At 40.1% G+C, this 18,235-nt stretch overlaps 1 protein-coding gene across 8 annotated transcripts in view; it reads right to left on the bottom strand.

Annotated features, from left to right (window-relative positions):
• The window catches only part of LNX2 (ligand of numb-protein X 2), a 96,117-nt gene that overhangs the window by 27,135 nt on the left and 50,747 nt on the right, over window positions 1-18,235 (bottom strand). For 7 of the 8 annotated variants that reach the window (XM_032765292.2, XM_032765293.2, XM_075061653.1 and 4 more), the window contains one exon: window positions 4,502-5,015. In XM_032765292.2, the coding sequence (XP_032621183.1) occupies window positions 4,502-4,902 (401 nt within the window). In that variant the 5' untranslated portion in view covers window positions 4,903-5,015. Of the gene's footprint in view, window positions 1-4,501; window positions 5,016-16,373; window positions 16,395-18,235 lie in introns of those variants that run through there. The other variant, XM_032765290.2, reaches the window with a different exon arrangement.

Raw genomic sequence — 18,235 nt, 5'->3', positions numbered from 1 at the left:
GACATTCCCGGAATCTTATTATCTAGATAAACGGATTTATCATGCACAGTATGTGTGCATTATTCAAATATTGAAGCCATGTGCAAGTTACGCAGACCATTCCAGACAAGTGGCCAATACAAATTCCAGACCATACCACATACTTGGAATAAACAAAATAGGTCAAAGTATTTTGGAGAAAAGCTATTTTGTGGCCCCAATCTTGAAATCTTTTGTATATGGGTAGCCTGCAGTGCTCAGGCGGAGTCATGCTGAAGTCAGTGGGTCTCCGTGAGGGCACAGGGATCTATCTTCACACAACAAGCTACATGATCAGAACTTCAGAATATAAAATGCATTTTACTGGCATTATTTTTCATGTTATACTATCTGTAAAATCAGGCCATCTTACTTATGAATAATAGAAGAGGTGGTATTAACATTTTAAAAAAAATCTCCAAAATGATCTAAAATAGATTTTCCTTAGATCAGGGTGCCACGTGTGTAAGATGTAACATATCATGACCTACCAGGACTAGGAGTGGCAGGTCAGCAGCAAACCCATGCATTGGCGGTATCTATTTGCTTTGGGAGTGCGGGGGGGAGGACCCAAAAAAACTTTGGGAGGAGGGGTTATATTGTGGAGGTCTCTCTTCCCTCCACCCTTTCTTGTGCAAGCTTGGAAGCTGGAGGAGGGGTGAGAGCAGCGATAAGGATCCCCTTCTCTCAGTAATTAGGAAGGTCAAGAGTGGGAAAAGCCACAGAAAGCTCCTTCACCTTCCAGCAACTGGAGTTTTGGAAGGCTAGAAAAGCTTCAAATGCAGACGACACTTAGTAGCTAGAGGCAGATATGAAAGATGAGCCCCCAAATCAAGGGCCAGGGACAGCATCCTGGTAGGAATCCCAGCACTTTCCTCCTTCCTAGCAACCGAGCATGGCAATGAGCTAGGCTTTCACCGGGGCATCCTGTTGATGGGAACACAGCTTGTAATCTAGGTGAGAATATGTGTTAAGCAAGGAACTTTCAAACTCCAATCCTTTGGATTTTCCTTACTTTTGAATAACAGGTTTTGCATTTATTGCAATGATTTTTTCTGTAAATCTTGCTATAGTCATGTATGAATCTACACATTAAATATGCTGGTTTCCAGCCACTGAGCAACTCAAAAGGTTCTTCTCCAGCAAATGACGCTTTTATAAAAGGTTTAAATTGATCTTTCCACAAAAAATTCCTTTTAAAGGAAGCACTTAATGTTCAGTAATGGGGGATATGGAGGGATGTTGTGGTACCTTCTGAAGTGGCTACACTTTTTAATACTGGATGGCAAGTTGTGGCTCAGCTTAAATAAAAATAATAATAATAAACCCCCCTAAAACAGGGCCTTAATCTTCATGTGAACCAAAAGCGCTTTGTGCTAGATCAAAGCTTTAGCTTTCTAGAATGGAATTTGATTAGATCTGAAGACTCGGTAAGTTGAATTTAAATCAAATATTGCAGAAGTTAAGTAAGATTTTCTTGGACCTGTGTCAGTTAATGATCTTTGATAAAGTAGGTACCAATACCATGGTTAGTTATTAAACATTAACAAGATTTCTAAATACTACATGCTCAGGAAATAAAGTACAAGGGCTGACTCTAAGGGGCTGTGGTTCCCAAGCAAATTTGATCAACCTGAAAAACTGATAAATCAAGGGGATTCTAAATAGGCAATGAGGTAACTTGGGGTGATTACTGACCATAAAATCATCAAATTTGTGCCTCATGCTTCTAATATCCTTGATAGAATGGTTTGCATTTACCACACACTCTGGAGTTGACTGGTGGATATTATGAAATTTCTTGCAGCTTTTCTGCTTAAATGAAGCCAATTATTATTACACTGGAAATTTTAATTCTGAGTTTGAATGTTATTAACAGTGAGACTAACCAAGTATAGTTCATTTCTTAGAAAAGCAGGCATGTTCATCCGAGTGCTCACTGAAGCTGGTTTGTAATATCTATGACAGAGATTACAACAGTATTGAATTGTACATTTATCTAACATTTAATAATCAGTAGTAGTATTTAATTGAATTCACCAATCCATATTAAATCAAACTCAAGCTACGCATTTATTGCACCTTTTATGCCAGTAGAGGTATTTTATGTAAAGGTATTCCAATGTTTACAAATAAGCTATATTGAAAAACAACTTTATCAGGTATAAAAAATGCGTGAAGGAAGGTTATCAGTAGCACATGTCAACAGAAAGGGAATTCCATATGCATAGTACACAGCAACTGAAATGTTGTTACAGACTGATTGATGGGAATAATGATTCAGTTAAAATTAGACCTCCTTATATGAGTTGTGCATTAGACACGCAATGATTTTATATATTGCTGAAGTGTGTATGCATGGTGTTTTACACCAAAGTGACAAGTCCCTGCCATGAGGAACTGACAATCTAAATTTCACTCAATTGAGAAAGAAATGACAAATAAATGGAAGAGAGCTAGGAAGGTTGAGGACAACAACAGTGAAATATCATTTGAACTTAATGTTCGGGATGAATCTTGTTACTTTCTCTGTTTTTTTTTTTTAAAAAAAGGTATTTAATATATACAGTTAGCCAAATCAGATTTTTTTTCACCATCATGTAGGTTAGATGTGATCCTGCCGTGAATGAAGAAAAACAGTGAAAGTTGCTGTCAGAAAGCTGAATGCAAATTAAAATTGTTATTTCACTGAGGGAGGGAGTTGGACCTTTTTCCAAAGAAAGGCAGAGATAGAACTTTATGGAAACCTCCACTTTCAATAGTATATGTAATACATTGTTTAAAATATAAAACACGATGCATGTGTAAAGAGGCTCGAATGAAATAATATCTATGGGTGGAAAAAATAAATCCTGGCATCAGATGCATTCCGTATTTCTGTTTTATACATCACCTCCCTCTCTTCACTTAATGTTTGACCATATTCCTCTCCTATTTTAATTTTAAGACCTTTAAAATGTGGGGTTACATATTAACAAACCTTTCCAACACACTAACTCGTTATCACTGTTATACTTCAGTTCCTCACACCAAATGTGATGGGATGCCCACATTTTTGTCCATGACTCAAATTTGACTCTGCTTGGCCCCATTTCAGTTCATGAAATAAGAGTAATAATAAAACCCTCTAAATATTTACTGAAAATAGCCTGAAATATTGTTTAGAAAAACAAAAACAATGAAAGGCCACCCAATGAGACAAAGAATGTTAACATTCTTATTACAGAAAATGACAGTTTACATTTAAGAGTGAAATACTACCTAGACAACACAACACCACAGTACTACTAGACAGTACCTTCCTTAATTGTGCATACAGTAGATATTGGGGGGTCAAGTTACATAACTTCATCTTCTCTAATTTGGTTGCTTGTATTTTTTCCCCCTTTATCTTGCTCTCCTTTCAATATTTCAAGATATTGGGAAGTAAGAGGGGAAAGAAATATAAAATTACCAGGTTTATTTTAATTTGTGTAGCAGAAGGCCCTAAACCAGGGATCGGCAACCTCTGGCATGCGGCTCGCCAGGGTAAGTACCCTGGCAGGCTGGGCCAGTTTGTTTACCTGCCGCGTTGGCAGGTTCAGCCGACCGTGGCTCCCACTGGCTGTGGTTCACCGCCTCAGGCCAATGGGGGTGGCGAGAAGCACTATGGGCCGAGGGATGTGCTGGCCATGGCTTCCTGCCACCTCCATTGGCCTGGGACAGCGAACCGTGGCCAGTGGAAGCTGCGATGGGCTGAACCTGCTGGTGTGGCAGGTAAACAAACTGGCCCAGCCTGCCAAGGTGCTTATCCTGGTGAGCCGCGTGCCAGAGGTTGCCGACCCCTGCCCTAAACCTTTGAATAATATCTTACAAAGAAATCTCAGAGGCCATCACTTCACCAGGGTACCAAGTACAGTATATATTCAAGCAATCTGGTGAAGTTTTTAAGGTTTTCACCTCCATTCTTTGTGGGCCACCAAGTCCTCAAATAATCCCTTTCAGTTGCTCTATAGCAGCCATTTTTACCCCTCATCCTATAACCACATTATAGCACAGTTCACTGCAGCTCAGCTCCTTTCAGGTCTGGAGACAGACCACAGAGCAAAACCAAGGAAGATACTCCAGAAATTACGCCTCCCAGGTTATATAGAACAATCCACCTTGTCTGCTCATAAGGGACTCAATCCTGTAAAGTGCTAAGTGTCTTATTCCTATTCACTGGGAGTTGACGATGCTCCAAAACTCACAGGATGAAACATGCAGAAAAAAATCAAACCTTTTATAAGTGCATCTGCTACTCCTCAAAAACAAACAAACAGAATAAAAACACAGTTAAGTAAGTTGTGACTGACTTGTTCCAGGAATAGATTTGTCAATAAACATCTTCTATACTGAATATTTGACAAAATTTGACTGTATAAAATCCACACAGTTTAGACTGCTACTAAAACTATCCTAACAATACAACAAGCTGTACTAGACAATCCCCTCCATTGCTCACCTGTTTTTGAGATGTGCTTCCAGCTCACATCGTTGCATTACCTCCTGACATTCTGAAGAAAAGGGACACAAAACAAACAATTTGTCTAACAGTTTATGCACGAGAATACTGGATTTTTTGCAGAGTTTAAAATGGAGCTTTTTTCGATCCAATGGACAGAAATCCTTCTCCTGCAAAAAGTTCCTTAGGCACTTGTAGCAGAACGTGTGTCCACAAGGTGTGTCTAATGGCTGCAACAAAGGCTGAAGGCAAATATGGCAGACCAAGTCATCATCCACTTCATTCTGATAGTTGTACAAATGATTCTCCCTTGTCCAGTGTTGCTGGCCACATTCAAAACACAGAGGATTCAAGGAGGAAGTCTGCTCTACTGAAACCATCTCATCATTTGTAGTATCCATTGTACAACATATGGTGTAGGTTTTGTTTCTTCATCAGTTAGACTAGTTTTGTAGTCTTGATTTTTTACAGTAAGGTGACTTATTCTTATGCTCTTTAATGAAAGGTCATTTTTCTGCAATATACAAGAAAATTAAAGTTATTCACGCTGTGTTACAAATGAGCAATATGAAAACACTGATTAGAACAGTTTAAATTGCTCCAGTTTATCAAAATACACCTCTACCCCCAAATAACGCTGTCCTGGGGAGCCAAAAAAAATCTTACTGCGTTATAGGCGAAACTGCGTTATATCGAACTTGCTTTGATCCGCCCGAGTGTGCAGCCCCCAATCCCCCCGGAGCACTGCTTTACCGCGTTATAATCAAATTCATGTTATATCGGGTTGCGTTATATCGGGGTAGAAGTATATATTAAAAATGCCCTAATTAGCTTAACGGATATACTTTTTTTTTCCAGTAATCCATCATAAAAGGGTTAAAATGAAACAAATCCATAACATTAATTTTGTATTACAATAGAAACATTTTATTGCTATGTAATAGCTGTAATGTAATACAATTCCAATTATTGTATAGCTTTGCATCCAAGAGGATTGTGGGTTAACAGCAAGGGCATGTTATACTATTTTAGATTAAAACAGAACAATTAGTTTTACTAACAAAAATATATTCCATTGTAAATTGAGGTTATGAGGCTAATTAATCAAATGTGTACTCCAATACACGAAGAAATGTGTTTCTTTAGCAACCTCAATAGCTGCTCAGTCTGTGGCATCCCATTAACAAAACAATGTCCACATGCCACATTGTGCCTGTATGTTTTTAATTAGTGGATTACTGCACACTGAAGTTAACTCATTCTACCCAATATTATATATTTGATTCAAAACATAGTGAAAGACCAGGAAAAAGGTATGGCGTAAACTGATTATAAATTGTGCATAACTATTGACACTACACAATCAATACATTTGCTTTTACATCTAATGACGTTAAACATATAGCACACTCACACAGAAAGAATTTACACCTAGCTAGGACACTTAAATGTCAGTCAAAGCTAATATTTAGTCCTTGCTTATTATGAGATTTATAGCATGTTCTAACATTCCAGAGATTTCTATGGAACATTAACAGAGAGCAGTAGCACAAAAGCGGCAGTGGAGGATGAGTAGTGAAGTCATTTATAAGCAGATATTTTCTGACTCCCAACTATTAATTACAAATCAACACCATTCCTATTCTTTCAATACCCAAACATATAATAAGCAGGAAAAATCTCAGTCATCACAGCTCAGGAAATGACACTGGACCAATCTGGTTACTTCAACAACATTGGCTCCATAATCAGTGTCTTGACACCAGACGTCATGATTTCTGTGTTAAAAAAAAGAGACAGGTGAAGTATCTCACTGGAGCTTATTAAAAACGTAAGTGACTTGTACTGCACTCCTTTACAGAACTCAGTCCAGCATCACATGATGAATATACCAGTGAGATACTTGATAAGGCAAAAGATGACATTATCAGCCTTTGGGAGAGAGGCTGATAAAAACTGGGTGACTGGGCAACAAAATGGCAGATGAAATTCAATGTTGATAAATGCAAAGTAATGTACATTGGAAAACATAATCCCAACTATACATACAAAATGATGGGATCCAGATTAGCTGTTACCTCTCAAGAAAGATATCTTGGAGTTATTGTAGCTAGTTCTCTGAAAACATCCACTCAATATGCAGTGGCAGTCACAAAAGCTAACAGAATGTTGGGAATCATTAGGAAAGGGATAGATAAGATGACAGAAAATATTATATTGCCTCTATATAAATCCATGGTATGCCCACATCTTGAATACTGCATGCAGATCTGGATGCCCCATCTCAAAAAAGATATATTGGAATTAAAAAAGGTACAGAAAAGGGCCACAAAAATGATTAGGGGTATAGAACAGCTTCCATATGAGGAGAGATTTATAAGACGAGGACTTCTCAGCTTGGAAAAGGAATGACTAAGGGGGGATATGATAGAGGTCTATAAAATCATTATTGGTGTGAAGAAAGTAAATAAGGAGGTGTTATTGACTCTCTCTCATAACACAAGAACTAGGAGATCACCAAATGAAATTAATAGACAGCAGGTTTAAAAACAAACAAAAGGATGTATTTCTTCATGCAACACACAGTCATCCTGTGAAACTCTTTGCCAGAGGATATTGTGAAGGCCAAGACTATAACAGGGTTCAAAAAAGAAATAGATAAGTTCATGGAGGATAGGTCCGTCAATGGCTATTAGCCATGATGGGCAGGGACAGTGTCCCTAGTCTCTGTTTGCCAGAAGCTCAGAATAAAGTGACAGGGGATGGATCACTTGATGATTACCTGTTCTATTCATTCCCCCTTAAGCACCTGGCATTGGCCACTGTTGAAAGACAAGATACTGAGCTAGATGGATGTTTAGTCTGACCCAGTATGGCTGTTCATATGTAAAAAGAATTCTTAATATATGAGGAGGCTTTACAAAAAAAAAAAAAAAAGCATCAGCACACAGAATTGAATAAAAAAAGTAAAGCAAGAAAGCTCTTAAGTGTGTCAGTGTATGTAGGGTTTCCACTGTGCTATTCAGAACTATCACAAAAACATTTGTTTTACAAAAAGTTTAAGGTCAGGTCATAGATAAACATTATTTACTCAAGTTACACATATGAAGACACACCTGAGCACCAGGGGGTGCTTCTGGTAATGATATTCCATTGGAACTCTGAAGAATGACATACAGATGACAGTACTTTTAGGAATAATATAATGGTGTTCTTATGATGCTGAAGTCACCATGACTCATGGGTAACTCCAGTACAATAGCATGAGATCTCATAGCTCTGGTGATAACCATGACACACACATGGATCTGATCTGCAGCACAGATGTTAAGTATGCCTTGCCACAGTCTGATCATCTCATTCATGGTGAGGTCTGGGTCTTGTTCCACCTTTCTAATAGGGTGATGGACTCGCTTTGATGTTCCACCCCTGGGGACTCATGGATTCTGTTGGGTTCCAGAACTTTTGAGCAGAGAACAGTATCCAGACACTGGATCAGTGAGTTGACAGGCTTGTAATACGTTACAACTACTTGTTGTCTAAGACTGTTCTTGTGCACATCCACTGCCTACGCATCCTCCTCTTGGGTCACCATGGGTTATTGACGGATAGCATGGCTGACAGATGGAACAAGAGTGAATGAGGCAGGAGTACTGATGGCAAGAGACTGGTATTGAATCCATTACAACCTCAGGAAGTTGTGATCTGTGGTGGAGACTAAAAGATCTTTTTTCTCATTCACCCTGTTTTCTCTGAAGTCCCCAATAGAGGGACCATTCTAGTTATGGAGGCTACCTCACTAAGTGGCACTGCCTTCAAACTGGTTTCAGTTTCTGCAGATAGGAGCAATCTAATAAACAACAGTATATTATCTCTGATCTCATGGCAGCTGAATCAGAAGAGGTAGCAGATCCTTCTTGCTTTCTTAAATATTACGTTCGTTTGCAACTGGAGGCTCCAAGAGAGAGCTGTTTCCCAGAGTTGAAAGGATCCACTCCCTGCATGGCTAGTGAAAACCAATATTCAATATCCTATATCCAGCATGACTATGTACAGCTCCTGAGATGTCTCCTAGAATTATAGCATCAGCTAAAGAAAACTGCAAACAAGAGAAAAAAAGGTGTGTGTGGGGGGGGGGGGGGGGAAGCAAAAGTTTTCCAACTTTGTCTTTCAACACATATAATTCACCAGCAAATAAGTCTCCTGCGATTTTTGTGAGACAGCAGAATAGCACAGGTGATGCCCTTGTCTGTATAATAAAATGCCTTGTCCCTTTGGGAACAGCCTGTGACTGGATATCCAACTGTACAAAAAATATATAGCAAGCTCTTTTTTGTTGTTGTCTAAACTTGGTCTTATAGATCTTTTGGTTCTGATTTACTGATGTAACTACAATTCTCAGTGAACCTTCTCAAATTCCTGCATTGGCTTAAAATGTTGTCTGTTTGGGTGGGTTTGGGTTTTTCTTTTGGGCGGGGAAGGGAGGTAGAGATTCAAATGCCATGATTTTCACCTTTTTTCCTGGAGCAATACTATAAAACATGAAGTGAACAAGGCTCACAGCAATAGCTGCACCCTCCCTCATATTAGTGTCCTCTCCCTTTCATGCATGACAAAGAACAGACTATTGCTTCACAGTTTAAAGACGACTATGTATTTCTAAATGAATGCCTGGAAGAATTTAAACTAGCCAGGTTCAAAATCTCACATTAAGAAATTATTGGAGGATTAGTTCTTAATAATTATTTATCATTTTTTAAACGGAACAATGTATTTTTCCCTGGTCCCAAAATACAAATATATTTTTAAACATTTACTGTTTTACATTCTCGGTTCCTCTTAAAATTTTCACATCCCAGAGTTTCCAGTTACATGCGCTACTCCGCACCTTTTCTTTCAACAAAAGGAAAGACCAAATGAGTTCCCTCTCAGTGACTGCCACTGTTGCTCCCTTGCTGTACTCAGTAGTCTCCCTGCATCATCAGCTTCTCTCCAAGACAGATGATCCAGCTTTCATTGCTATATAACTAATTGATAAAACAATTTATTTTGGAATGGACATTTTCTCATTAAATATAATGTACATAAAACCAATCAAACAATATCCAATTGAAAGCTATGAAACCAAACTGATACTGAAAAAATAACCAGCTCTGTTCCCCCTTGTTCCAGGGCTGTTCTATGCTGGCCTGTTCCCACAGCCTCAGGGCTTCTCTAAATTGGGCTGGCTGCCAATAGCCCTAAGGTGCTATTCTACTTGCTGAGGTAGAGATGCCCAAGCCATACCCTCTTTCCCCAGCAGCTCTGGGTAGGGAAGGTGTAGGAGTTACTATGCAGGCTTTACTTAACCCAGCCATGCCTAAATACAGGGCATCCTACTGCAGCCAGATAGAGGAAATCTGTTGTGGCAGGGTGATGCTCTAACACAGCCCAAGAGATAGCTAGATGAAATAATAACTACATGAACAAATCACAGCGCCTCATTCATCAACATGTTGGGTCACAGGATACTCTAAGGACAATATATATGTTATAAGAGTCAAAACGTACTTTAAAGATTTCTGAATTCTCCTCTGTCCTGGTTCTTGTACTGCACCCATCACCATGCTAGTTGAGTATGAGGTAGTTAAGTAATATTATATGTATTCTCCAAAATTACATAGAATTTTACATTTTCAAACTAACCTTCATACCAGCCAAAGGGCGCAGGTAAGCACCACCCCTGTATTGTGTAGATGAGGAAACAGGGATAGGTTAAATCACTTGCCTCAAACTACAGCAGAGCCATGATTAAAAATGATAAATTCCTGGTGTCATAGTTTCAGGGTAACCACACCTGTATCCCCCTACTCTGTGGGTCCACTCCAGGAGTGCCTAGTCAGGTCTCCAGCCATCACCTGTCTCTTATTCCACTCCCTTTTGATTGGGGGCTTTACAGGCTGCACAGGTCCCTGCCTTACACTGTGATACCACCAGCAAGCCAGTCTGCCTAAAGGTCAGTGTAACCCACATACCTCCTGTGTGTAGTGCTTTGTCCCATCTAGTGGCACTGAGACCAATTAGAGAGAGATTAATGAGTCTACTCTACAGCCTTAGCAAATAGCCAGTTGGCTTTTATCTCATGCAGTAGAGGCTCATGCATTTAGCTCCAGAGGTCCGATCTCGCCCGCTGCCAACGGGGGTCTGTCGGTGTTACATAGGTGCCTGTGCTTTGCTTTCTCTCCAAGGGCTGTGAACAGTGTACTGCCAGCAGTTACAAGTTGCCACACAGTTCTTTCTAGGCAAGGACCTTTATTCTTATGGTAAAAGCATTATAGAGAAAACATTTTAAAAAATATAAAAGTACACTAAAAGCTTACCAGAGGTCACCATTAGTCTTATAGGGCTACAATAGGCCAAAGTCTTCCCAATCCTTCTGAAAGGGTTGGGGCCCCCTTTGGACAGAAGGAACTGTTCATTTGCTGGATCAGAAAGAAGTCCCTGAGTCAGTTTAAACACAGCCTTTTTATATCAAAACCCCTTTCTCTCTGTTGGTCTCTGGAAAACCCAGTTTGAACCAGTATGTGTGAGCCTCCTGAGTGTGTGGTACCTCATCCGCCATTGGTTTTGGGTTTTAGAGAAGCTGCAGTAATCCTCCCTCCAGAGTTGTATACAATATCTGACCCACAGTGACACAAACCATTTATAAACTAAACACAATATGGTCCATCTATATACTGCATGGGATTGCATTATCTGTCACACCCGATTCCCAGTGCAATGTTCAGTCCAATATCATGCTAGCAGTAAATACAGTATCTAATTTGGTGACTTTGAAAGCTGTTTCAAGTAGGTAATAGTATGATTAGATAATTAGAGATGGCAGAAACTGTTCCATATTTAATCTCATCATATTTTTCATTTCAAACATCTGGTGCTATAGAACAAGCGCAGTGCTCCATGTCAGTTCCCACTGCCTACACTGCCTGTCAATCTGACTCAGCAGGTACGGCTTCTGTTTTTATTATTAAAAATGTACAGTAAAAATACCCATGTAAATGAGGCAGAACTACAAACAATACTCTGATGGCTTTATAACATCTGTATTAATGATTCAGACATCTGGGGCTTCACCATATTCATATGCAAGAAAACAGATTTTAATGTAATTTTAAAGTAATCCTGTAAGATTTTACTCTGAAAATACTAAAAGTTTACCCCAATTCTAACTTTGGGTATTTACTATTATTATTTATTATTTGTATGGAGCATAGGAGCCCCAGTCATGGCCCAGGACCCCATTGTGCTAGGGGCGGTACAATCATAGAAGAAAGACAGTTCCTGCCCCAAAAGAGTAAGTATAAGAAAATGTAGAACAAATGGATCTAGATAAGGGCAGTACAAGGAAACAATGGGACAGTATTGGTCAGCATGATAGGTTGTGGTCTCAGCACACCAGCAGCTTAATCATTGTCAAGTTTTTTGTAGGATCTAAAGTATTAAAATGCTATGATGCCACAGGAAGGAGTCTGGCAAGTCAAAAATCAATAACGCTGCTGGAGAGGCAAAAGTGCTGACCAAAGCCTTGGCAGATTTCTGTTAAGGTAACAGTAACACTTTTAGTTGAATCCTTTCAGCCAACATGCAAATTTTCAGACTGATGTTCAGTCCTATCATATTCAGGAAAATTAAAATATTAAGTTTGCAAGAATGAGCAGGCCTTTTGTATTCAAGCAAATAAAATTACATCCCAATGGTAAAGTTTTGTATTTGGCCATAATTATACTGGAACCAAACAATGCTGGGTTCAAATTACTGTCATCGATTTACATTGTCTTTTTCCCCTGTGCTAAGTATCTACATTCCATAAAAACAATGCCCATAGAATAATTATACTATACAATTAAAACTGTGCTCATAGTAGACTGCATTTGGACAGTGCATCGACCTCACAAAACTTCAGGAACACGTTGCAGACAGTGCTTTTTTTTTTTATGCTTCAGGAATTCAGTCTCAGGGTTTTTAAATAAGTCACATCTCTAAGAAAAGTACTTTCAGCTACTTCAGCAGGAAGGCAGTTTTACTGCGTAACAAATGAAGCATCACCTAAATCTGGTGAATGCAGATTATGAAAGAGTCAACACTACTGAAACTTGCATTTCGTATTTACGTGTGCTACGTTTCCATAGTAACAAAGCTACAGGCTTTAATTACAGCAGCTCCTTTAAACGGGGGTCTCTTGCAAGGACACCTGCTGTATGTTTTCTTATAAAAAGCTAAGACTCTAGAATAATTGGATCAATGGAATATCATTGTAACGTTACAGTCTGTGATCCACTTGTCTAGACTGATAGGATCCAAGTAGTGATCCTGTCAACTAAAGGAAAGATGCACCGGAAGGAAAAGCAGGTACACTCTAAATTGGGGTGAGAAAACTATGGCCCGTGGGCTGCATCAAGCCCCTCAGACCCACCAGGGAGCAGGGTCAGGGGCTTGCCCCACTCCGTGTGTACCTGCCCCTTTTGCAGCGTGAGGGAGAACCTGGCACATGCCTATCTCGAATGCGCCAGGTTGCAGCCCCTATTCTGGCTCCTCCCGAACCTCTTGTTGCGGTTCTGGCTGCACTTTTCCCCGCATCTGTTCCTTTTCACACACCCCATCTGTGGCCCCACGAAGTCGCGAGATCTCCTAGTCAACCTCCTCCTGGCCCTGGCAAACTCTCCATCTACACTACCAGGAGGAGGATGCTGGACGAAGGGGTGCTCTGCAACTGTGAGGCGTATTTCCGTTCCTCCCTAGTTTTGTGCATCTGGGCAGAGTTCTACTGGGCACCGTCTGCTGGTTCCCTTGACACCTTCAGGGAACAGTGGGTGCTGTCTGGGGTTCTCTGCTTGGTGTCCCCATCCAGTACCTCGTTTTGAACCTATGACCTTCACCTCGATATCTGTTTTTTCATTTGTTGTCCCCTGTGCTCATTTGGTCCCTGGGTCCAGTAGTCCCTCCCGCTAGGCTGAGGGAGGAGCCTTTAGAAGTGGGTGCAGGTTTCCAATAAGACTCCATGTGTGCTGTGGCTCCACGCGGCTCCTAGAAGCAGCAACACGTCCCCCCACCAGCTCCTACACGTCCGCAGGTATCGTGCTCTGCAGCTCCCATTGGCCAGCACCGCACCTCCACGTAAGAACCGGAGGGGGGATATGCTGCTGCTTCTGGGAGCTGCTTGAGGTAAGCGCCACCTGACCTCCTCCTCCTGCGCCCCACATCTCTGCCCTAGTCCGTACCCCTTTCCATACCCATAACCCCTCATTTCTGGCTCTACTCTGGAACATGCACCCCCAGCCCAGAGCTTGTACCCCCTCTAACACCGCAATAACCTGCCTCACAGCCTGGAGCCCCCTCCCATACTCTGAACCCTCTGCTCATCCCCAGCCACCTCCTGCAGCCCAAACCCTTCATCCCTGGCCCCACCTCAGAGCCTGCACCTCCAGCCAGAGCCTCACCTCACCCACTCCTGCATCTCAACCATCTTCCTCAGCCTGGAGCCCCCTCCCACAACCTGAACTGCTCATTTCTGGCCCCACCCCAAAGCCCGCAACCCCAGCCGGAGCCCTCACCCCCTCCCACATCCCAACCCCAATTTCATGAGCATTCATGGCCCACCATACAATTTCCATACCCAGATGTGGCCATCAGGTCAAAAAATTTGCCCACCCTGCTCTACATGAAAGAAGCTTGGACAGTGCCAGATAGGAACCCTATTAAACTGGGCAGCACCTACAAAAGACTAAATATTTAGTCAGAAGTATTTGTTCAAAGTGTGCAAAAATCATCATCACCTTCCACAACCCATTTAGACGGAACCCTCATTTTTGGCTCAGGAGATTGCAATAGACCTACTCTAGTCAAACAAATCTTAATGGAAACAGGAGAGATGAGAACTGGTACCTCATAGGCCTCTTCAATGAAACACCAAGTTCACTATAACAAATACAGATGCTACATCAGATAAGTCTCCAACTCAAAGAAAAGGAGAGATCAAAGAAGAGAAATCTTTAATTAAGGCACTATTTTTTGTATATATATTAGTCATAAGAAATTTGGAAAATTTAGACCGAGCAAGAGACCCTCAAAAAGTTGGAGAAAAAGAGAAACCAAGATGTACAATAGAATAAACAACAGTGTGAAAGCAGGAAACACCAAGTTTTTTTTTTTTTAAACACTTTATCTATTTGATCCTAAAACACCTAACCGCACCTGGTGACAATCATCAAAATTATGAGCTCTTTTTTCTCCCTTCAAGAACCTACTTCAGCCACTCCTGACTGAGGCAGGGAGCAAAAGACTCAGAGAAAATTGTGCTAACACATGCAGGACTTCTTAGAAATTTAAAACTAACCCATTTTGGAGCATGTACACAATATAGGGATTCATGACATGCATCCGACAAAGTGAGTATTCACCCACGAAAGCTCATGCTCCAAAACATCTGTTAGTCTATAAGGTGCCACAGGACTCTTTGCTGCTTTTACAGATCCAGACTAATACGGCTACGCCTCTGAATATAGGGATTGTGGTACAAGCCTAATATGAAAAGCAAATTTGACTCACACAAGAAACCTAATGGCTGCATTCTGGGCACAGTGGAGAAAATATGTACAGAAACAGGAGGAAGGCCAACATACAATACTTTATAAATAAAAACAGTCAATGTGTTTGTATTTAAAGCATGAAAAAAGTTTTTATGTCATTTACAGAAAACAAATGCTCTATCCAGGCTCTGTTATTGAAAACTCAAAACAAAATACTGTAGTTAGATAGAGTAAAAGGTCAGTCTAAAACATCAAAGCTTTCTAGAAAAGAAGGCCCAAGGTACCTTATACTAGTGCTTTGGACCAAATTAACAGCAGAATGATCTGAATTATATTAAAGATAATGACCACTTGTTGCTGTCGAATACTGAATTTCAGTAGATCAACTTAAAAAGCAAAAGCAGCAAAGAATCCTGTGGCACCTTATAGACTAACAGACGTTTTGGAGCATGAGCTTTCATGGGTGAATACCCACTTCATCAGATGAAGATCCAGACTACGGCTACCCCTCTGATACTTAAAAAGCAGCAGAGAATCCTGTGGCACCTTATAGACTAACAGACGTTTTGGAGCATGAGCTTTCATGGGTGAATACCCACTTCATCAGATGAAGATCCAGACTACGGCTACCCCTCTGATACTTAAAAAGCAAAGCAAACCTGCATATCAGAATCAGACATAAAATACAAATATATTTTGGTGTCATCTGCATAACAGTGAAATCTTATCTCAAAGACTTTAAATAATGGCAGAATATTCTGAAAATACATAAAGAACTAGAGAGAAGTACAGAACTCCCAAGAGATGCTCCATATACCAGTAGTCATAGTGAGACATATATTCAGGATCCATAAGTGTTTAAAAATTCTTTACATTAAAAAAATCACATCAAAACAAAGACATAAGAGTTCGAACTAAGACTAAAAAACATTTAAGGTGCAATGGGTCTCTATCTTTCCATATCTGTATTGTGACCCCTTGTTACAACACAAAACATTACGGGTGCTCACTCCCATTAACTAGGAAGAAAGGGAAATGGTTGTGAACCCTTGTTTATGACTCCTAGGTTCAAAACCCACGTTATAGTGAAATAGTAGTCAGGATATCAAAAGCTAAAAGTAGTGAAAAACTACTAAAATAGGTTCAAAACCCACATTATAGTAAAAAGTAGTCAGGATATTCTGTGGCCATAATAATCATATGCCATAATGCCAGAATAAATATGCAGAACTTTACAGACCGTGCCCATGGCTTCTATTATACTATGAAAATAAAACACAAACTTGCCATAAACACAGACTACATACCACAGGAACCTATGGATGTGTCACCGCTATACTTCAGGCAGATGAAACTAGTAGGTGAATTTTTTTTCTCTCTCTTCAACACTCTGTTGTGTTCTTCTATCAGTAAGAAGAGTAAAGTACATTAACTTTTGAAATAACAAACTCAAATTCATCTAATAAGGAAAATAATTTCATTCAGGATTATACATTCACCAAGTCTGAGACCAAGACTTGTTTGTTATAAAAACAAAGGCTTTTTTGTTTTTTTTTTGGTAAACGAGTGCAAAATTTAAATAACTTGATTGCTCTCTTAGTTGAAAAAACAAATTTCCCCAAGCTTAAGTAATTCAGCTAAACATGGCTTTTCTCCAAAGTATAGAAAAGCATCAACACAACCTTTGATTAACATCACTGTAAGGGGTAGGATTTTATGTCTGAGAAAAAAATTAGTATGCTTGCAGTCAAGAAATTAACAGCAAGGGGATAATTAGCCAGACTGCTTCTTTCTTACTGATTGACTGAATTGCAGAGGGAGGCAGAGAGTGAAAATTTTGCTTAGCCATGCATTTATTTTCTACAGGACAATCTATCTAACAGCTTTTAACATCTGGGTTGCCCTTTCTACTTGGAGAGATTAAGACAGCAGAAAGCCATCAATCAACAAGCTAAACCTTCTATAAAGCCTACTCCCATGTATCCTGTTCCCAGATGACAGCTTCCACAGAAAAGCAGAACAACTTTAACTATATTAAACATAATGGGCTCCTGGCTACCCAGAATGTAACATATAAAAGACATGATTTGGGTTAAATTATACAGATTTTTAGAAGCTATAGGCAGGGTGAGAGAAATAAAAAGTGAAGTGTGGCTATATTCCCTTTTCATCTTGCTCGAGAGGTGTCTTAATTGGAGAGCAAGCCCCAATCACATCACTATCCTAAGGGTCTAAATGAAGACACCCTCAAAGAGATAACTATCTTGGAGCTGCCCTGGAGAGAGGGTCAAGGTCTCAGCAGTCACAGGGAGGTGAACACAACACAGGCAGAAAAATAAAGGGAGGGTGGGGAGAAAGAAAGAATCAATTGCTCCTTGCAAATCCTCCCAGTGGAATTAGATTCCATAGTAATAGTTTTTAGGGTGTCTGTAGGCAGAAATAGGAAACCCGACCCTTCAGACAAACTTACACCACCTTCCATGACAGACACCTACCTCCTCTTTGGCTTCCCCTTCTCTGCCAGTCAATCACATTCTGGATGGCCATGGGAGCTAAAATTATTCTGTGAGGCACATTATGCTCTGTAACAAGCTCTTTGGCTCAGTAAAAGAATAAGGAAACTAGGTAAAATATATGATCAAATGAAAAAGCATACTTATCTAAGATGGAAAATTTCTAAAGAGATCTAAAACAGATAGGTGGGAACTCTTGGTTCTGCCCACTCTTCTTGGTGTGAAGGATGGATTCCTGAGACAAAGCAAGGAGATAGATTTTTAGAAATGGCTCAAGCCCTTGACTGAGAGCTATGGACCTGCCTTAAAAAGACTTCCTTTAAAAAGTGGAAGTCAAATCCTAGTGAGGCAAATAGAAAGGAGCATAAACACTGCCAAATTAAGTGCAAGAGTGTAATAAGAAAAGCTAAAGAGGAGTTTGAAGAACGGCTAGCCAAAAACTCCAAAGGTAATAACAAAATGTTTTTAAGTACATTAGAAGCAGGAAGCCTGCTAAACAACCAGTGGGACCCCTTGACGATCGAAATACAAAAGGAGCGCTTAAAGATGATAAAGTCATTGCGGAGAAACTAAATGGATTCTTTGCTTCAATCTTCACGGCTGAGAATGTTAGGTAGATTCCGAAAGATGGCTTTTGTAGGTGACAAATCTGAGGA

This window comes from Chelonoidis abingdonii, chromosome 1 (genome assembly GCF_003597395.2).
Source record: "Chelonoidis abingdonii isolate Lonesome George chromosome 1, CheloAbing_2.0, whole genome shotgun sequence".
NCBI lineage: Eukaryota > Metazoa > Chordata > Testudines > Testudinidae > Chelonoidis > Chelonoidis abingdonii.
The sequence above is the reverse complement of the archived record's forward strand: the minus strand, read 5'-3'. Positions and strand labels throughout refer to the sequence as shown.